The 22581-nt window shown below is 34.1% G+C and overlaps 3 protein-coding genes across 3 annotated transcripts; 2 read left to right on the top strand and 1 right to left on the bottom strand.

Annotated features, from left to right (window-relative positions):
* Positions 1–3624: 3624 nt before the first annotated feature.
* On the top strand, positions 3625–9368 carry LOC127255468 (serine/threonine-protein kinase STY46-like). Its single transcript, XM_051280999.1, has 7 exons — positions 3625–3855; positions 4532–4822; positions 5868–6378; positions 6815–6957; positions 7055–7212; positions 8143–8286; positions 9191–9368. Exons 1-6 carry the CDS (start codon positions 3625–3627, stop codon positions 8144–8146), a joined length of 1338 nt encoding a protein of 445 aa, XP_051136956.1. The 3' UTR covers positions 8147–8286; positions 9191–9368.
* A 6250-nt stretch (positions 9369–15618) lies between these two features.
* Positions 15619–17888, top strand: LOC127255904 (uncharacterized). The gene is made up of 3 exons (XM_051281674.1): positions 15619–16382; positions 16539–16744; positions 16818–17888. The coding sequence occupies exons 1-3, from the start codon at positions 15674–15676 to the stop codon at positions 17643–17645; spliced, it is 1743 nt and encodes a 580-aa protein (XP_051137631.1). The 5' UTR covers positions 15619–15673; the 3' UTR covers positions 17646–17888.
* Positions 17889–19216: 1328 nt separating this feature from the next.
* On the bottom strand, positions 19217–21498 carry LOC127255466 (uncharacterized). The gene is made up of 6 exons (XM_051280998.1): positions 20977–21498; positions 20694–20891; positions 20383–20552; positions 20124–20304; positions 19761–20039; positions 19217–19680 (listed from the first exon to the last, which is right to left on the bottom strand). Exons 1-6 carry the CDS (start codon positions 21496–21498, stop codon positions 19429–19431), a joined length of 1602 nt encoding a protein of 533 aa, XP_051136955.1. The 3' UTR covers positions 19217–19428.
* Between the last annotated feature and the right edge of the window lie 1083 nt (positions 21499–22581).

Below are 22581 nucleotides of genomic sequence, written 5' to 3'. Positions count from 1 at the left end.
ATGGTATAATTTATCATCAAATTTGTCTTATTATTTTACAAAATTTGAAGAAAACAAACCTGATAATTATATATATAATAGAACACACACGCTACATTGTTAATTTTAGTGTGAGAAGAATTTAGAGACTGAAAGGACACTGTGTTGAGCTATATTATAATGAGTTAAGATGTGTGAAGTATACATTTATATATATATATATATATATATAAAAGTCGAAACAATATCAAAATCCGAATTATGGACTGGTCGGCTGCACCCCCTCGCTGGTACTAGGCAGGGGCGTAACTAGGTGGGGGCCATGCCCCCCCCCCCCCACCCCATTCCTTATTTTTTATTATAATTTATATAATTTTTAAATTGTACTTTAAGAAAAATAAGTAAGTTTTTACTTTTTTTTGGTAAAGAAATATAATATTTTTTTACTAAGAAAATGAAACAGAAATAAATTTGGATGATAACAAAAAAAAAAAAAAAAAGGAATGTGAAAATAAATTTGAATGACGGAGGGAGTATATAGTAAAAAAAATATTAAAATTTTGGTGTAAAAACTATTTGTTTGTACTAAAAATTTTACATATCAAAATTTTTAATATGATCTAATACTCTCTCCGTCCCACAAGAAGAGTTCTATTTTTCATTTTCGTCCGTCCCAAAATAAGGGTACCATTTTCTAATTTAGTAGTTGTATTACCTAACATTATAAATACCCTTCTAATATACAATATATTACACAAATGCCACCACCTTTATATTACACAATACTAATATGAATATTTTCGTTTTTTTTTACTACATCCCAATATAATACTAATATTTAAAAATCTACGTGCAAAAAAACAAACATTATTCTTTATATGGGACGGAGGGAACATCATATTCAATTTTTTTAGTACGGTATATTTTTAGTATATACTAAAACAATATCGATATTTTAGTATTTGGTATATCGGTATAATACAAATAATTTTATATATTGATATCAAAATTATTATTTTAGATTTTACTATTTTAATTAATATGAAATGGTGTATATGGATACTATACTAAAATTCCAGTACGATATAAGTACACATATGTATCATATTGATTTTTCGATTTATTGAATTTTTTTTGTAAAAAAATAATCCCCCCTTTATTCGAGTTTTAGTTCCGCCGCTGGTACTAAGGGCAACCTCCACAGTCGTATGTTCTATATTAATGTTCTTGCCTTCTTAGTCATTTGCCAAATACAACAACAAATTAACTCAGTTTTAGATTCAATTTTCACATCAGAGTTCTTGAGTTGAATTATTCTAAAATTAAATTTTTGTTATTTTTACTTTTGGAAAGTGTTTATTAAACGATCTATTAATCAATCCATTTGTTCTATTTGATTTTCTATCCATATTTCTCTCAATTTCTCGACAAAATGCAATGTATGGGATAGCTTGTGGAATTTTTTGTCGCGTTAGATCATTAGAATTAAAGTATACTCCCTCGTTCAAGGATATTTCCGCACTTTTGGTTAGGCACGAAGAGTAACAAATAACAATATTTTAATATAAGAGTATGAAGGGTGTCTTGTCTGGGGTTTGAATTTTGAGTTGGGATTTGAACAGTAAAAATTTTGAATTTGAATAGTTGTATGATGCGATATAAATAGGTGTTGATGAGATGTTTTGAATGTAAAATTAATTTTTAGTATAATATAAAAAATAAAAAATAGGTGTTTGATTTGATATTTTTGGAGAAAAAAATGGGATGAACAGTGGATTTAAAATCCAATCGCCCAAACAAACTAAAATGTAATATAAGTAAAATTAATTATCATTAGAAATTTATTAAAAAGCTCATAAATACATAATGGGTAGATTGAAAAGATAGTCAGGATTAGCTTATTATTCATTAAAATATTAATAAAAGAAATTATTAGTGCATAATTTTGTTTTTTTTCTTTTGTATAAATAAATTATAAATCATTTTGTACAACAACCAAAAAGAGAAACTGCAATAATGAACATGGAGGGAGGGAGGGAATATATATATATATATCAAGAATATCTCATAGTTAGCCATATATCTTGCAAAAAGTAAACACGGTCTAAAAATTTGATTCAGAGCACGACATGAAAAATAATTACTTGAGCTTAAAAAATAGGACCAAAATATTTTTGGGCCAGGCTAGCCCGACACAGTTAAAAATCCAGGCCGTGTCCGGACCTGTGCAAATTGTATCATGCTTGGCCCGGTGCAATTTATTAAACAAATTTTAATTTTAAATATATTTTAAACACTACTATAAAAATCACTAATTATCACGAAGAATTTGTGGCAATTGAATATATTGTCATCACATAATATATGAATTAGGAGATATAATAAATAATAATTATATTGTCGTGGATTTCTGCAAGAAATAATTGTACTATTAAGTATTTCTAGAATAAATAATTATACCATAAAACAATTTTATTATTTTTTTTGTCGCAAAAATTTGCAACTATAAGTATTTTAGAATTTTTTGCGGATTATTAAAATAAAATAATCAAAAAATTATAACCCAAATTTGCAATAATTTTTTTAAAAATCTTTGTGGCAAATTTATGCAATAGTTAGTTGAATTTAAATAATAAAGAAATTATCATGATTTGTGCAGATGTTTGTGAGAATTTAATGAAATTAATCTTCAAATAAATTATTGCAAAAAATTGTTACAAGTTAACATCAAAAGAAATAGTTATATTTCGCGATAATTCTACAACAATTTATTAAAATTGTCGACGAAATAGGTACATTTCACCCGCGGAAGTATGGTGTTTTTGTGATAGTTAAATATATAATAAAAATGATTTATTTATTTAGTGTTTTGATTTGAATAAGTTTTTTATATAATGAATAGAGAATAATGTCGGTAATATAAAAATAATATTTTATATTGAATGTTAATTTTGTGACAGAATAATATATATATATATATATATAGAATTGTGTTAGAAAAAAAAAAATCTTGAACTAATCTTTAAAGTTTTACTTATCCATAAAAATATTACTTTTATAATAATTTTATTTATTTAAATTAATCCAATTTTTTTAATAAACATATTATTAAAAATATATCAAAAACTTCAAACCGGGACGGCCGGAAATTGCCACCTCTAGTTAGCCTTAGCCATCCAAATAAACAAGAATCGATGGCTTTAACTTATCCCCAAAATTGCTTGGAGGTGATTATTTTATCAGTTTCTAGGATGAGATTCTATTTTAATTAATTAATTAATTAAGAATCTCTTATTGCCTTTATAATAATTTAATCACACGAATAAGCCAATGGAGCTGGTCTGCAGTGAAGACGTGAGAACATTTCTGAGATACCAATGAAAAGCAGATGACAACAATTACAAAAATCTAATCTGAAATAATCCTTATCTAATCCAATCTGAACGAAATCCAACTTCTCTGCAACAACACAATTTTTACAATGTCATTACAATGTCCGCCCGCACATTTGTCTCATTACAGCTCTTCAAATCCTAAGTGCACTTGTATAAAAAGATTTCACTTTAGGCCTATGATCTAACTTGCTTTGTTTTTCCATCTCCTCAGTCTTTCCCAATAAAATTCTAATCGAAAATCCGCCTGCGAATGGAGCATCCTACGGCCAAGAAAACAACGATGAACACGAATGGATTTAGCGCGAGCCCGGGTCATGGGACAGGCGACACTTCTATCTCCAGACATCGTAAGAAGGCAGCATCGGTCAAGTCTCAAGGCTTCTGCAGGCGGTTCAGCGACTGCATTGTAATGGGCCCGGCGCAACCCCAGAACATGAACATGGATAGAAGTGCAATAAAGCTTAGTAAACTTGCACGACAGGTATGAGCATAATGGAAACACACTTGATATTAGAGGTGGCAATTCTGAGTCGGTTCGGTTTTTTGTTCCGGCCCGTCCCGGCCTGGTTTTAAATTGGGCCTCGGATCCGAGGCCCTGACACGGCCTGGTTCAAACCATGCCCGGCCGGGCTAGTCCAATTTTTAAAAAAAATTTACTTTGAGATTTGTTTTGCATAATTTTTTTTTTCTTAAAAATAAGTTGTATTAGTGTAAATATATACAATTATGATAATAATATTATTTTTATTAATAATTAAAAATTTAAACATTAAATATATAATTATTGTGTTCTTTTTGTGTTTTTTTTATACATTCTCAATTAAATTAATACATTACATTATTCATTATTTTTATATTAATTATTCTTATACTTCACATATAAAAATATTCAATCAAAACTATTTCACAAACAAACTTACTATTTTAATATATATTTATAACATATTTAAAGAAATATTTAAATTTAAAATTAATTCAATAAATTGTGCCGATTTTTAACTGTATGAGATTGGCCCGGCCTAAAAGCTATTTGAGCCTAATTTTGATGCTCAAGTACTTATTTTTCGTACTGTGCTTATTTTTTCTGGCTATCTTAGATAGTGTAGTAATGATTCTTTATGGAAATCATGAATTTTGTGCTTGTGTTTCATTATAAGGTTGAGGAAATCGACAAAGAACTTAATAAGGAGAAAGAGATGAATGGGATGTACAAAATGAAGCTCGAAAAGACTCAAGTTTTACTAAAATACTGCCTTCAAGTTGCACAAGACCACGGTTTCTTGGACGCCATTGTTAGCAAGGACAAGGAACAACATTTGCCCCTTTCTCCCGCGATCGCGTATTCAAGCATAGGTTCAAGTAGCCCTTGTCCGAGTCAATGCCATCCGGATCTTGTTTCCGTCATGCGTCAAGCTAAAACTGGTGGATGGTACATCGAACCCGACGAGGTTAGCTTGATGATATTGTCTACATTTTCTTCATTATGTAAGGTCATTAGTGAAATATTATATGAAGATTTGAATTGTCGATATTCATAGTGATATCTCAAACCAATTTTCTTACCATGCAACCCATCGTTCCCAATAAAAATATATTATTTTCTCTGATAAAACATTACACTAAAATACTACTTAGACTCAAATTTTAAAAAATAAATAAAACTCCAACACAAACCAAACAATTTACCCAAAGTTTTAGGACGACTTTACTTGTGTTTTGAAATGTCTTTGATATTTGGGACCGTGTTTATTTGTGTTTTGGAATGCCTTTGATATTTGGAGGCGTTTTATATAATAATAATTTTTTAATTTTGGCGCTATTCAATTTTCAAATATATTGTTCTCTCACAAAATATTATATCAATTAGTAATATGTTATTATTAAAAAAAATCCAAAACCCCCCAAAATTTTGACTAAACAACTTTGAACTTTGGGGTGGAAGCGATTGGATGTGGACACTTTTATCGTTATTATTATTTTTTAAAATGAAGTCTTGGTGTTGAAAATAATTTTTTTTTGTGAACAGAAAAATCTTGTTCAAATAATTTTCTGAACACTCTTAACTACAATAAATTTGACATATTTATGCTTTGTTTACACAGCAAAATTTTAAATTTTGGCACTATTCTTTTTCTAAAATTATAGCATCAAATATATATTTTTTTTTTCATACAAAATATTACATCAAATACTAACATTTCACTATTTTCAAAATTCCAAATTCTCTCATCTAAATAAAACTTGAAAAGTTTGTTTTGTACAATTGGTTATTAGAACCAAAAGATCGATTGTTAAAAAGACAACACTGCACTAATCTTTTGGTAGCCCCAAAATCAGAATTGCCATTCCTTCAAAGGACATGGAAGGGACATCAAACCATCAATTAATTTCATTCTTTAGCAGCCTAAAGATGGCATTTTAGACTTCATTTAATAAAATTGTATCATAGTAATATATTTCCTTTACACAAACTTAATCAAAAAATAAATGCAGATCGAAATGCTTCACCTATGGGATCAAGGAAGCACAGCAGACATATACAAGGGGAAATGGCGAGGCGTCGATGTAGCCGTCAAGTGCATGTACTCTGACTTTCTTCGATCCAACGAGAATGGAATGAGCTTCTTTGCTCAAGAAGTCGAGACCCTGTCGAGGCAGCGCCACCCATTTGTTTTGCAACTTATGGGGACCTGCCTTGCGCCTCCTCATAATTGCTGGATTGTCACTGAATTTCTAAACACAAACCTTAAAGAGTGGCTGCACGGCCCGGGACCAAGGATGAAGGATAGAACGATACCACTCCCACCATTGAATGATAGGACAGAAAAGGCATTGGAGATTGCTCAAGCAATGCAGTATCTTCACGAAAGCAAACCCCGGATTCTTCATCGCGATCTCAAGCCTAGCAACATTTTCTTGGACGATGCCTTGCATGTACGAGTGGCTGATTTTGGTCATGCTCGATACTTATATGACGAAGAAAAGGCACTAACCGGAGAAACAGGTAGGCCAACTTAGTTAATGTGATTACTTGATGGATAACCATGTTAAATGAATATTTCAAGCATTTATAGGATTCAATTATTAAATGAAGTTTTCATTGATATATTAGGCTTTGTTTACAAAACACATTTTCACTCATTTGGCACTATTCATTTTTAAAAAAACATCACATTAAATACATTTTTTCTCTCACAAAACATCAAGTCAAGTACTAACTTTTTATTTTTTCAAACTTCCAAATTTTCAAAAACCTCCGAAAACCTCTATCTAAACAAAGCCTATTATTTGCAAGCTTTAATGAATCATTAGATTTGATCTAAGTCTTCATAATTAAAGTCTATCAAGTTTAACTATTCAAATTAAACTGTGTTTTATGTATAGGATATCTACCTGATTACTAACCTCCTAGATTTTTACTTTTTTTTTTTTTTGAAAAGGTACATTTGTGTATATGGCACCTGAGGTGATTCGTTGCTGTCCATACGATGAAAAGTGCGACGTCTATAGCTTTGGCGTAATATTGAATGAACTCTTGACAGGCGAATACCCTTATATCGACTCAGAATATGGTCCTTCAAAGGTTAGAATACTTACTAAGATCTTATGCTTACATAATCCAGTGAAGAAGTCCAAAGAAGCCATCATTTACCTTTTTTTTCTTGGGCATGGATCTACAGATAGCCATGGAAGTTGCGGAGAATGGGTTTAGACCAACAATCATCGCTAACCAGGACGAGGCAATAATCGAACTCATAAAGCAATCATGGGATCAAGAGCCTGAAGCCAGGCCAAACTTTGCAGAAATCACTTCTGCTTTGAGAATTATACAGAAGAGGTTAACAGGGAGCCCTGCACACTAGAATACTTTGAGATTGTTGTTGAAAAAATGAACTTGATTTATTCTTGGGATTTGGGAATAAATTTTACTATTAGCCCATTTTTCTTCCAAATGAGAATTGGTGATTCGTTTTATTTTCCAAGTATTGATGTGTTAAAACAATTTTCAAACATGATTCATGTTTAGAACTTTGTTAATTACTTTTGTGTGTTTTAATGTATTTAAGTTGTGTGGTAGGAGATTTTTTTTTTCTCGATGTAAAAATGTAAGGCATTTTAAGTGAGTCAAAATCATGAGTTTCATTTTACTGTTGCTTTTCTTCCTTCTAACGAACTTGTGTTCATAGCTCGTTTATGTAACTAATTAGTTGAATTAAGACAAAAATGCACACAACCTAGTTCAGAAAATCTACGTCTCGAGACGATCAAGTTAGATATTGTCATTAGTATGTTTTAGTCTTAAGTTTAGAGAGTGTACATTTTGCAGCTACCTCTGTTATTTTAATGTATTTGCATTTTGTTGTCGACAAAACAACTAAATTTTGCAGCTTTGAAGTCCATGAGATTGTTGTCTTTCATAAGTAAACACACATCCATATGTGTTCTTCATTATATTTTAATCGTTTCTTGATAAATCGACATCCATAAATCCAACTAACAAAGCCTTCCTTTGCTTAAGGATCAATGCCTTCTTAAGATGTGGTCCTTCTTATGAAAATGCTATGTTTAAAAAAAAAAAAAAAGAAAAGAAAGTTGCCAAAAGAATTATAAGCCACCAAATAAAAATATTTTCCTCTTAGGGAGCAAAAGTTCTAGGGAGACTTAATTCACAGTTAGCTTAGCTCAATAAAGTTCTAATAGTTTAAGGATCACTCATATTTTACTTAAGATTCACTCTTATTCACACTAGGCGAACCATATGTGGCAGGTGATACGAGGCGTCGGGGGTTTGAACCCATGACCTTACGGTCACACGTCCAACCCCCATACCAACAAGCCATCCCTTACGGGACTTAAATTATGCTTTCTTTTAATTCTACTTTACCTTGCACACCACCGGCAAAGACTCACTGTGAGTATTACATTTAATTTATTTCTCGACTTGAAACTCCCTGAATTTGACCTGAAACTGATCAGTAAAAAGAATATAAATCTATCTTTAATATCACTTAAAGCAACTAAGAGTTCAAATTTATTTTATTCTATATTTGCCACCATTTATTGGCTATAAGCGCAAGTTTATCTCTTTATATTTCCGACAACTCCCTTCCACATCAAAGGGGAAATCTTCTCTCTTATTTAATTGTTCATATACATTCTATCAATCTTCTAGTCTGCTAATCTATTGTATTTTATTTTTTTTTTACTCTATTTTCATAACAATTGGATCTTTGGGAGTTTAATTAAATTCTAATATTATCAGGGTAGGATTAGTCATAGACATGACTAGCAGGGTAGTGCAATGCTTAAATTTCCTTTTCTTTATACTTCAATTTCACCAATTTTCTTATTTGTTTCTTGCATATTTGAAATAAACAATATTGTACAAATAAAATAGAATTCGACCAAATAAACTATATATCACTTTTAATGTAAACATATATCAGGTGGTGATTTCTATCTATCATTTACCTCCAAGATTACAAACATCAACTGGACTCAGTGAAATTCATGTGTAGTAAATCTGGACAGCAGTTGTTACCTCATTGTTCTAACAACGAGTGAACAATTCTTCTATGCTTTTCTCTTGTACAATCACCACAAGTAGAACTTGCATTTTAAAAAATTTAGGTAGACCTCTGACTGTACCGATCTTACTGATCCTCGTAGACTCTAGGAATTGACATGAACTAGCCTAGTATGCCATGGCATCGGTTCATCATCCTTAAGATCAATCAATGCTTGCAATTTCGGATTCTCCAAAAATTAACAATTTTTTCTCCATCGAGTCCTAGTCATCAAACATTTTTGTTCAGCATTGTACACCTCACAAGAAGTTCACTTTCCGGACACAAAGTCACTTGGAAGATTGCTTTCTTGGGCCATTGATCGCTTGAATCCGCGTAAGTGAAACTCCCTTGAATTATATAGCTCTTTCGTGTGAATTTTTATCTTGGCATCTTCGATCATCTCAAGTGATAATGTTGTTATAATGGGCCTTAATTTAGATATTGTGATCATTTTTACATAAACACAGATAGAAGCCATATTTGATGAAGAGACTATATGCTAAATATTCAGATTATTACACTCAACATGGTGTGTTCGAACAGTGGCATGCTTAATTCAACACGTCCATATTTTGTATCTATATATATTTCACTATTTTAATTCGAAATGGGCATATTTAATTCATCATGACATAGAATTTAAATTCTCATTGTAAAATTATTTTATATGTAGTACTATGTAATCACACAAACAAAAAAATTATTCTCGACATATTTTTTCTTTATAAAAACAATAGTCCAACTAATTATTATTTTAAAGTAAAATATTGTAATACCTCGAAGTTGGGCCGATGTTAGACCAACTTCTATGTATGGATGATCATTTGCTAGGCATCTAAGAGTGAATAAAGAATATATTGATTTATTAGACTGCTCATATAAATAATCTACATTTTTTTATTTTTTTTCCGAAAACACATTTGAAAAAACTTTAAACTGGTTATCTTCTAACAAGTCTATCGGGATGCAAAAAACACACGTGGAAAGATTTCTGTTGATCTGTAAAATCAATCTACGATCTCAAAACACTGGATTTGTGTGGCTTGCGGGGCTGGAATGTTATAAATATATGATAATAAATCAAAATTTTCAACCAAATATACAAATTCATAATTAAAATATTTTAAACCACAAAATATATAGAAAAACAATAATAATAATAACAAGTATTACGTTTTGTATTTTTAAAAATTACGAAATAAAATGTCAAGGTAAATATAATTTTAAAAACTACCATTAATAATCGTATTTTTTTAATGTTATTATCATCATTCTATATCATTTTTAAAATCATAATTACATCTTGTAATTTCTTCAAAATATCTAAAAATGATAACTTATACATAATAAATATAACTTTTTTCTGAAAAATTATAGGGAAATTTTTAAAGAAAACTTTAACTTATAGTTATGATTCGATGTGTGTTGTTTTGAGTATTAAGTTCGGCCGAGAGTTTACCGAGTGCGCATTTTCGGGTAGCGGCTGCGGTTCTCACGTCATATATAAAAATAAAAAAAATAAAAAAAAAAAGAAAAAAGAAAAAAAAAAAGAGTATTAATATATAACCAATTACATTAATGATATGGGCCACTATATAAATGTCTAGAAGTATATTTCAACTAACACGTTTGTGTTGGATGAACCTATATTTCGTTCCATTTCCCTTTCACTTCATAAATACTCATTAAGGAATTTTTTTTCTATTTTTACATGGTTATCTTAAAATTCATATTTGATGACACTATAAGAAAATATTATTTTTGTAACGAGATTTTTTCGTCTTTAAATTCATTTTTTCCGTTACTAATGATATTAGAGAGACGGAATTAATAATAGAATTATGTTAGCTACGTGATCTTTAGGGATGGAATTTCATTACAAATATTTTTTTTTTGTAGTGTGAAGTAAACATAAATTACGATGAGAGAAGTAATAATGAGAATTTTTATTCTAAATCTATATATATATATATATAATTAAGCTATAGACTAAGATGGTAAATTATATAAAATTTTCGTATTTTAGTAAAAATGTATAAAATAAATACTCCCTCAGTCCCTTAACTATCTATTCAATTTTTTATTTTTTTTTGGTCTATCCTGTAAGTAAGTATTCATTTCTTTTTCTTTTTTTACGGTAACTATACTGTCTACCTAACATTATAAACACCCTTCCAATTTACAATATATTACACAAATGTCATGATCTTTGTATTATACAATACTAACCAGGTTAGTTTAGTCTTTTAACCTTTATTTCTACTACATTTCAATATAATACTAATATTTTTAAAACTCCATACAAAAAACGATCGGATAGATAGATATAAGATGGGGAGAGTATTGTTTAATTTATTGCATGAAACATCTTGTCTTAAATTAAAATATATATAAAAGATTTTATTCATTCAAATATGAAACTACCTTTGTCCGCCACTAAGGGTCACATTTACTTTTTCTATCATTGTATTTAACATTAAAAATATCTTTATATTTGTATATAAGACACTAACTTAAGTATTTTTGCAGTTTTTTCTTAATATTTTGATATAATAATTAGTATTCAAATATCAACATCCAAAAAATAAATAAGATCCTTAGAGCCAAACGAATATAATATTTTATTATAAATGCACACCTAATTATGCAAATTTTGTACAAATCAAAAAATAAAATATCTTAAATAGTGTTTTTTTTTAATCAAATAAATAATTAAATAATTTATCAGTTACTTATTTAATATTTATTTTTAGATGAATTATTATTTTATTTATTTATTTATTATTTTATTCCAATAAAGTTATTTATGATATTTTACATCTTTTATATGTATACAAATTATATAATTATATGCATATTTACGATTAACATTTAAAAAAAATAGTATATTTGTAAGGGAATTTCGTTCCTAAAGATCACGTAGCTAACATAATTCCATTATTAATTTCGTCTCTAATATCATTAATAACGAAAAAAGTAAATTTAAAGACAAAAAAATCTCGTTACAAAAATGATATTTTTTCTTATAATGTAAACATCAGCTTTAAATAAAAATAATATTTTGTGCATATTATAATTTAATACAATTAATTTTTTTGCAATAAAAATATATATATTGTAAAACACAATAAAATATTATATAATTTACACTTTAATGTATGCAAAAAGTTATTTTGTAACTCTACCTTTATTCTAAAAATAATGACTCAATGATATCGCTTCGGTTAGCTTGCTGATTATATCAAATATATAATATATTTAATAATATATTATATAATTACATATAGCTAAATATATCTTGATTTCAACAAACTATAGTATAATTTCAGTATAATAGTAATTTGATTTAATTAACAAATGTCTATATATATAAAGAAAGTAGCAAATCGTAATATAATATATAACACAACATATATATATATTTTGTGACGATTTGCTAACTGTTTCAAATTAATATGCAAATTTGGTAATACGATATTTGTCGTGTAATGATTATTTAATTATTTCATATTAGTTTACTTATTTGGTCAAAACAACACAGTGCCGATTTCTTTGACCGCCGCCTAACGATATACTCCCTTCTCCCTTGTCCGTTTCATAAAAGATGATCTCTTTTTATTTTTAATAGATTTATTCATATTAAACATACTTAACAAATATAAATCAATTTAAATTATATTTCTAACTTTTTAAATGCAGAGTCACTCAAAACCCTTATTTTCATTCATCTCCTCAATAAACAAATATTTTATCTATATTTAAAACTTTTCATTTTTAAATTAATTATAAATAAATAATATATATTTTATTTATTGTATTATATAATTTTTTATTATCTACAAATTGATATATAATCGTAAAAATATTTAATATACACAAAACACTATTTATATAAAATAATAATAAAATAATATAATAACTTAGTTATTTATACTACCTAAAATATGGTGTTTCTAACAAAATGACTAATATTCTCCGGGGGAGGAGAGAGTATTTTCTTTGTCTTAGACAACATGTAATATTTTCTTTTGGTATGTTCCAAATACCTTGTAATATTTTTAAAATAAAAAATAATTAATTATATTTAGTCTTTATTTTATATTTCATTTCATCACATCATCAAAATAAAAAATAAAAATAAAAATAAAATTTTACCTCCATCTGCCATTAAGGGTTATATTTACATTTGCGTATTTGTATTAACTTTGAAAATATTATTATATTTATATAAATATTTTTCTATTAGTATTATAAGACACTAATTGAAGTATTTTTACAATTTTTTAAATTTATATTATATTTTGATATAATAATTAATATTTAAATACTAATACGCAAAAAATAAATGAGACACTTAAAACCGAACGGAGGTAATAGTAACGGAAATTGACTAATGATGGATAGGAAGACGCATCAATTGTACCATGCACTGTTAAAAAATAATTAGATATAGATAGAGTTGTTAACGATCCAAGTCAAACCAAATTTTAAGTGTTCGTTAACGTTCGCGAACAAGGCTCGTGTTCGTTCATTAATCAAACGACTCTGTTTATATTGTTTGGTTCGACTCGTTAACGTTCGCGAACGTGCCGAACCGAGCCGAGTTCACGAACGGCTCGGTTCGTTTAACAGCTTTAGATACGTTCGCGAACAAAGCTCGGACTCGTTCGTTAACCAAACGAATCTGTTTATATTGTTCGACTCGATTCGTTAACGTTCGCAAACGAGCCGAATAGAGCCGAGTTCACGAACGGCTCGGTTCATCTACCCGCTCTAGATATAGATATACAACCTTAATTTAAAATATAGATATATATATATTTTAAATCAAACCCATCAGTCGGCTTCAATAAAACAAAATAAAATAAAATAATACTTTGAATAATCGGACAATTGGGCAAAAATCCCTCTGTCCATTTATCATTTGGGATTCAGTCCCTAAAGATAAAAACTTGCTCTGCACTCCCCCCTTTTTCCTTCTTCCTTCTTCTTCCTCCCTAATCGTATTTCTCTTCATTCTGTTTCTTTTCGCGCAAAAAATTCTTGTGAAGCCGTTGTCCTCTTCCGTGAGCTCGAAAGCCACATCCCGCACAGGTAAGCTTCTTGTCTGGTTCGATTGAAAAATTTCCTAGGGCACTCTCCGAATCCTGTTCCGGTTCCCTGTCGTCGGCAGTCGGTTGATTCGGTCGAAGAACTACCGAAGGCTGTCACCGGTTCCGTGGCCCGTATTTCTTGGTCTCCGGTGAAATTAGATGTACCAAGTGTGTTGTGTCGATTGATTCGGTCGAAGAACTACCGAAGGCTGTCACCGGTTCCCTGGCCCGTCTTTCTTGTTCTCCGGCGAAATTAGATGTACCAGGTGTGTTTTTGTATCGATATCTTAGTTGGAAAATTATTATCTGGAAGAAAATGTTTGGGTATTATCTTGGGTGATTTTGATAATAAATTTTGTTGCTATTTAGGGTTTAAGGGTAATATTTATTTTGTGAAATGGGTAATTTGTTGCTATTGAGGATCAAGACATTACTAGAATTCCGTAAGAACATATGATTTTAGTGTATTTTGTGTAAGATTATCTAATCGCCCATACGACCTAATATAGTTCATACGTTCATCGGTTGGATCGCTAGGTTCCGATGGACATGGAGCAAAGTAGTCTGAAATTATTAATTATATGTTCCTACGAAGGTGAGCATCATGTAATTCGTTTAGAAGAGGGCACCACGCTGGAGGATCTTTACCGGAATATATCGAAAAGATGGAATAAAGTGAGTATTGAGGCGGTAAAACTCCAATATATTGCACCTATTCAGAAAAGCTACGTGACGTTATTGTGTGACGATGATGTCGCAAATATGTGGAGAATGCATATCTTGTTAAAGGTAATGTTTGTGGATATGATTGCACGGTGCAGAAGCGAGCACCAGAGCATGCCTCTCCGAAGCACGGTTGGACGCAGGTACGTTACTCATCATTTGTAATTAAGTAGTCTTTATTAAACTTTGTTATAGAATGCAGTCACAATTGTTCCTTATGAAAGAATGCAGTCTGTAAGCACTTATAATGCAGTATGTAAGAATGCAGTCTGTAAGCGCTTATAATGTCATGTTCAACACATCTAAAAACATATTGTTTATAGGTTACGTTAGTAATAATTCTTTCATGATATTGGCATACAACAATACCGTGGTATATTGTTGCGATGTTGTTTGTAGGTAGTAAGTATCCACCTCCGCGATTTTGTAGTAGCGCGGTGCAGAACGAACCACTGAAGAGATTGTAAAGATATGTAGTGGGGATATAACGTCTTGAAGGTATTTAACGATTTTCACTCCTTCTTCACACGCCACTGTCAATATCCTCTAGCAATCCGGTTTAGGTAGGTGTACCATGATCGATGCGTTGAAATTTCTGTAGCCCATGGCATTTACTGCATCACGTAGCCTGCTGCGGTGAATAGATGCAGTTGTTCTTTTAAATACCCTGGATGACACGGTAGGTAACCATAGACACCGTGGACATACTCGGTCGAGTAAGATGGGTACCCATGTTTTTCCCTTTACTCTGAAAATATCTATTACCATATAAAATTAGAACTACTTACATCTGATATAATTTTCATTCTTATTATTGTATTTGCAATGTAGGGGTGAAGCCGAATGTTCTGGATTGAACGAAGATTGCGCCGATGGTATCTTTATTCCCGACGAAAGTACTAGTCTAATTGCAATGCAGAGATGCATTGTCGGGGAAGGGCAGACATTCAAGGGACCGCAGGAGTTTAGAAAGTTACTGAAGAATTATTCTATTGCCACTCAGAAACACTTCAGGTACCAAAAGAATGATTCGAGCAAAATTATTGCGGTGTGCATCGACAAAGGCTGTGGTTGGCGTATTTATGCATCCTTCCATGCTCGTGATGCATCATTCAGCATTCGTAAGTGCAATTTACATCACACATGTACTATGAGTCTATTGCAATCAAGAGATCATCCAGCAGCCGATGCGAACTGGATTTCTGAGGTGTACAAAGATAAGATACGTTCTATGCCAGCGTATAAGGCATCCGACATCCGGGAGCATATCCAAACAGATTATGGGATTGACGTGAAATATCATAAAGCATGGCGTGGCAAAGAGAATGCGATAAGGGCAATTAATGGTGGAGGTAGAGACAGTTTCTCACAACTTCCGTGGTACTGTCATGCACTTCGGGAGTCAAATCCGGGAAGTATTATAGACTGCGAAGTTGAGCAGGCAACCAAACGTTTCCAACGCCTTTTTGTTTGTTTAGGTGCATGCCGGCTGGGTTTTTTGAGGGGTTGCAGGCCCCTACTCTTTCTTGATGGGACACATATAAAAAACAAACACAAAGGGTGTCTGCTAAGTGCAATTGCAGTGGATGGGGATGATGGGATGTTTACTTTAGCATTTTCTGGTACGTAATTTGATATTAGCTACAGTTGTCATTTTGGTAGAATGCTGAGTATAGGTGTTCGTGTATGCTGTTTTCCATGCTCTCTTTAGGCACGTATGTACCCTTATACGTTGGAAACCTTTGTAGTTATTTGTGTTCTAATTTGTTGACTTGCAGCTGTGTCTACGGAAAATGATGAAAATTGGGAGTGGTTTTGCTGGAAGCTGCGATCTGTTTTAGAATGTGAGGGACGCACGGATTGGAAACAGTACACATTCTTCTCGGATCGGCACTCGGGTTTACTAAAGTCAATCTCGTGCGTCTTTCCCGGAGCACATCATGCGTACTGTCTCCGACACTTAGTGGACAACTTCCGTACCCAGGTATATGTACGTCAATAGTAATTTGTAATGAACATCACTGGTTATGATCAGCCATAAAATGTCTTTTTTTTAGGTTATGCGGAGATACCCAATGCATAATAAGAAGCGATGGACCGCTGTCTTCAATAAGGCCGCCTATGCTCCGTTGAGGAGAGATTTCGAAAACCACATTAGTTCTGTGGTCGAATCAATGCCATTGGCCAGGGACTTCATTACCCAATCACACCCAGAATGTTGGGCAAATTCACTATTCAGAGGCACTCGTTGGGGAATAATAAATAATAACATTGCTGAGTCATGGAATAGTTGGGTGAGGTCCGCGAGGTCAATGCCATTCGTTGGGATGTTGGATACCATTAGAAGGCAAGTGATGGTAATGATGAATGAACGCCGCGAAAAGTCGGAGATAATGCACGGAAGGCTCTGTCCAAAACAGGAGAGCAAGTTGGCACTATCGTACATGGCGTCTCGACGGCTACAGTGCAGTTCATCCTCTAGAACTGTATTCGAGGTAACAGATTGTAATGAAAGATACGCAGTCGATTTGGAGGCGCGCAAATGCTCTTGTCGAGAATGGCAAATGTTCCGATTGCCCTGCAAGCATGCCTGCGCTTGCATTGAAAAATGCAGTATGTCAATTTATGATTTTTGCGATCTTTACTATAGCATTGAATGCTACAGAAAAACGTACCAGGAGCCAATAAATCCCGTACCGACGCATGATATGGACGTGATTGTTGAAATTGAGGCGGACCAAATTCACCCTCCTCCGTCGTCTGTCCAACCAGGCCGGCCAAAGAAGCGAAGGTTCGAGTCCCAGCAGGTAAAGAATGCACGAAAATGTGGTCGTTGTGGGCGTCTTGGACATAATAGAAGAAGTTGCAAGCAACGAATAGATTAGCGAACCTTTTTTTCATTGTACATCTTTTTGGCTTCCAGGAGTATATATTAAGACAGTAGGTACATATTCAATAGCTATATTGTAATTGTTTTTTGTGTCTCTAGGATGTAACCGGTTGGATCCATCGACTTATTTGCAGTAGTAAGTGGTATGTAGCCCTCTCACGCAGGTATATGATGAAGTTGTGAAGGTTCATAGTTATATTCTGCAGGTATATTTTTCATGTACTGAGGCATTTGATTATGTAGCTCTGTAGGGACGGATGGTTAATGTAATATCTAATTGTTTTGAAAGTACATGCTATCCTATTTTTGGGTTATTACTAGGAGGTATAGTTGTTGTATTAAACTCGTCATACTAACCAACTGCATGTGTCATACAACTTAAGTATTTGTTGATGCCTTCTTTAACCATCAGCAGTAAATACATGCTATTTGAAGAAAAGAAAAAAAAAGACCGTTTCCCCAGCCACAGGTAACCAGGGCATACATAATTGCAACTGAAGTATAATGTCACGGTTGTTTTAAGTACGCAATAGCTTACAGAGGGTATATGAATAATGATTCCAACATATAGGGTTGCGGTCCGAGTAGTAACCATATTTTATTTTGTTTATACAGTATTCAAATTGTATTACCGTGTAATAACTTGGAGGCGTAGTATTGATTAAAATTCAGCACACAGCTACGTACCAGACTTCCATATGCCACACAACTATATTGTGGTTATATTATCGTGTCTATTCTATTGTGTTCTAATTCAATTAACGGGTAAGCGATGTAAGTATAATCTGTGGCCTAAAACACGTATGTCAAGATTATGGGGTTGACGAGAAACGCTACCATGGTTAAGCCAATACACTCTTACCATCAGTTCATGAATATTTTAAGAGAAAAGGCCGAGTCCCCACCCGCAGGGCACCAGAGCATTTGAAATGGTAACGGAAGTATAAAGGCTATTTCCGTAGGTACATAATAGATACTATAGGGTATTTTTAGTAATGACTCCGTTACTTATGCATCTGAGCTAAGTACCAGACTCGCTGAACGGGGTACACAGATTGCGTATGCGGGCATCTGTGTTGTAGTTGTAGGTATCGTAGTTGTAGGTATAGTAGCACTTATCTGTAACCACGTGTTGCTTAGCATTCCGCAGGAAATAGTTGATTGTAATCTAGACGTTGGCCCACACGCAATTACCAGACACCTATGTCCCGCACAAATATTTTGTTGTAATATTATCATGTTTTTTTAGTATTGTTTGTTTTAAATTAACGAGTAAGCCCTTGCAGTATCTCCGGTCGATTAAAACATGGCGTCCAGTAGGGTTTTATGAGAAACGCCGACACGGTTGAACTGATTCAAAGTGAACGCTATTTCAGTGATCAGTGCAAAAGAAATGACCAGTCCCACAAACGCAAATGACTGGAGCATGTAATATATAAATGGAAGTACATACTAGTTTTCCGTAGGCACATAAAAGCTATCAACGGGTATCACCACACAACGCATGTATATAATGAAGATGACAAATCAATCCACATAAAAGACATTTACCAATTCCATCACCTCGATACACAATGCAATAACTTCCCAGATCAATCCAAATTGAAGACATTAAACAAATCCATCACCTCCACACAACACAATAACTTCCCAGATCAATCCAAACTGAAGACATTCAACAAATCCATCACCTCGCCACACAACGCAAAAACTTCCCAAATCAATCCAAATTCATTACATGTGTTAACCTGCCCTATTTTTCCATCGGGGTCTACGTTTCAGAAGGGGGGACCTTTCAATATCCTCGCCGCAATCGTGCCTCGGTAGCTCTTGACATCGCCGAAGTCCTCGCCGAGGACACCAACGACATTGACATCTGGACCTGCCCGCGCATAACACTCTGCGAACATGCAGACTAAAGGTCCACAGTCCAACGTTTCACCCTGGTGTCGGCATCTAATGTACTCGGGCATGTCGCTGACCATAGGCCATAGTCGTGACGCGTTCATATACAACGATAAAAATCGCGTCTGCACAAATAACGTTACTCTTTCGTTAAGGCATTCACCCTACCCATAGGCAATTAATTATGATCATTCGAAATACGTACCAATTTCTTTGCATTCCCCTGCCCGAAGGGGTCGCGCATTGAGTTACACTCCAACACAACACGTTTGACGGTATCCAGTATGCAGAGATGCCAGTGGAACCGGGTGTGTACGGGTAGAAATATGTACCGGCACCCAGACCGGATTTTGTCCATGATTCCGGCAATCTCTTGGCCTACGGTCACTTGCAGCGAGTTGGCAAACGCGAGTACATTACCCTTATTGATGCTCGGCTTTTTCGCTCCCCTGCTTGGTCGTGATAGCGCGTCGTTCACGGCTTTCTGAAAATCGAACACAGCAATCAACGCAATAATAACAATGTGATTTGTAATACTAACCGTATAAATTCCAAACAGGATACTCACCGCTACGAACCATGGCACACAACCACACCGCACCTGCGGATTGTGTTGGAGCTGATATTCATTGCTGCATAGATGATATAGGTACGCGTCGATGACTTCGCCTTTCACAGCTTCGTCAAACAGTAGTTCTAAAACGGCATCGGCCGAGACAGACACGACGCCCTGCTGCCATACAGTGTCCCTACAACATGATAGTCGCAAACGGATAAATACATTGATTGAGAAAAATATATAAAGCCGTAAGAGTGAATAGCAATACCGGACAGCGAATGACGCGAGAAAATGTTCAATGGTGTTCGTCTCATCCTCAGATAAGGAACCCTTTCCACAGTAGCTGTCGTTATTGCGATATCCCTCCCACTTTTGTGCTCCAGGGTCTGCTACAACCTTAGCATCCGAGTCCCCGTCGTCGCCGACGACAAATGGTTCCTGAACCAACAATTAAGATAATCATGTTTCCGTAGGTATCTGTATTTATTGTACAGGTATTGACGCAGAAACACTAGGTATTTATGAATCTATCTGAAGTATTTTGAGCCAGACGACTTATATTTGTATGGAACTACGTACCTGCTCATTATTGACGTCGACCGCTGACTTTCCTTTCGCCCTCCGTGTTCTTCTCGCTTTCTCAATTCGCGGTGTCGACACGGGTGTCACGAATTCAGGCTTCTTCTTTCTCTTCCGATCCTTACGTGCCATTACACCACGTACAATCGATGAATCTGCGGCCCTGCTACAAGTCTCACGGTCGGAGTCATCGCCCTGCTACAATTTCAACAAAGCAAATAATCATTCAACAAATAGACAACTACGACCGGACAAATTGTAATTACTATATTAATTAGCTTACCTTGACATCTATCGGTGCAACATAAGGAACAATGGCCATCAATTGGTTAAACTCTAGCAGGCTACCAACCCCTTCGTCATCTGACTCGTTTATCGGATCAACTTCGGCCAAAAGGATGTCCATTTTTTTTTTGCTTCGGCGCTCGGTATTCGCTTGCTCTTCCGCTGCCTCCTCGGGATCCTCCTCAGTCTGCCTCTCCTCCTCCCCAGTTTTTTCCTCCTTCTCCTCCTCCTCCTCCTCTTCACCCTGACTCTCCTCCTCCTGACCTTGCTTCTCCTCCATGTCGGCCTGCTTCTCTTTCCTCTCAGACTCCACAGCCATCCGGTCTGCTGTCTCTTCATCCCCATAGTTTGCATCACCCTCCTCGCCATCGCTCTCGTCCTCACCCTCACCTTCACTGTCGTCATCGACAACACCGGCTCTAGATCTTTGTAATTTATGAGCAAGTCTGGCAATTGCAGTGTCTTTCTTCCGCAGCTCCACCTTCAAAGCCGCAATTTCCTGCGCTGCTTCCTGCAACATATGTTAATAATGTCATATAAGAAATTATTTTATCCATTTACAACGGTAGCAACATTGAATAATGCATTTACCTCTGAAGCATGACAAATAGCACGAACGAACTTTTCTTCCGTGCCTATCCGATAGAATTCCTGAACATCGGACCGTTTTATGGAAGTCAGTTCATCAACTGCATGAACCCTGGACATTGGACCGAGGCTATTCAGCCACCGAAAGAGACGCGGTACCTTCGGAAGGCACCGTGCCTTGTCCAGAGTTGGGACCCTCTCATTGAACCAGGCCTGCACATATTGTAATAGACATTACTGCCAACAATAATACATATTGTGCAATATACCAAAATAAGTAGAAAAAATTAACAAATCCGATATTACATTGCTTACCAACAAACCCGCGGTGCAGCCTGTCAAATATTTTTTCCCGGACTTGAAGTCGCTTATAGACTTCAACAGATAACGGTGACTCGCGGGTCCCCACGCGTAGTCACCAATCGCACTCAGGTCTTCCACATACGGTAACAAAAAAAGGGGTACAGAATAATTCGCAGAACAAAATAAAATATTTGCAAAAACAAACATAATAAAAAGACGAGCAACATCCGCAACAGAAAGAGGCTCCAGCCCCTGCAACAGAGCCTCACGCAGCTTCTGCAACACCTGCCCGCGGGTTACAGAACGTGGCTTGCTCCCAAAAATTCGAACAAACCATTCGCTTTCGACCGATGTATTTTCGGTCACGTAGACTCCTTTCGCGTGTAGTCCTATGACTACAGAATATTCTTCAACTTCAAACGGAAGCTCAATGTCACTTCCAATCTTGAAGGACATAGATTCCGAACTGAAGCTATTGACGAGGGCAACAAGTCGGTGCCATGGAAACTTCATTTTCGGGCAATCCAGAAAATGCCCGAATGGTGTCATGTTTATAGCTGCGATGTGTTGGTCTCTCATGTGTTGCTTCAGTTTGGCCAGCTCATTATGAAAAAAAGGTAATGCAAATCGGCTGATCACCGATTTGTGCTCCTTGCCTGGCCTGTAAGTAAAAACCATAAGTCCACGTTACCCAAATCTCTAATTTAGTTAA

Source organism: Andrographis paniculata, unplaced genomic scaffold (assembly GCF_009805555.1).
Source record: "Andrographis paniculata isolate CXL003 unplaced genomic scaffold, ASM980555v1 Contig54END, whole genome shotgun sequence".
NCBI lineage: Eukaryota > Viridiplantae > Streptophyta > Magnoliopsida > Lamiales > Acanthaceae > Andrographis > Andrographis paniculata.
The sequence above is the reverse complement of the archived record's forward strand: the minus strand, read 5'-3'. Positions and strand labels throughout refer to the sequence as shown.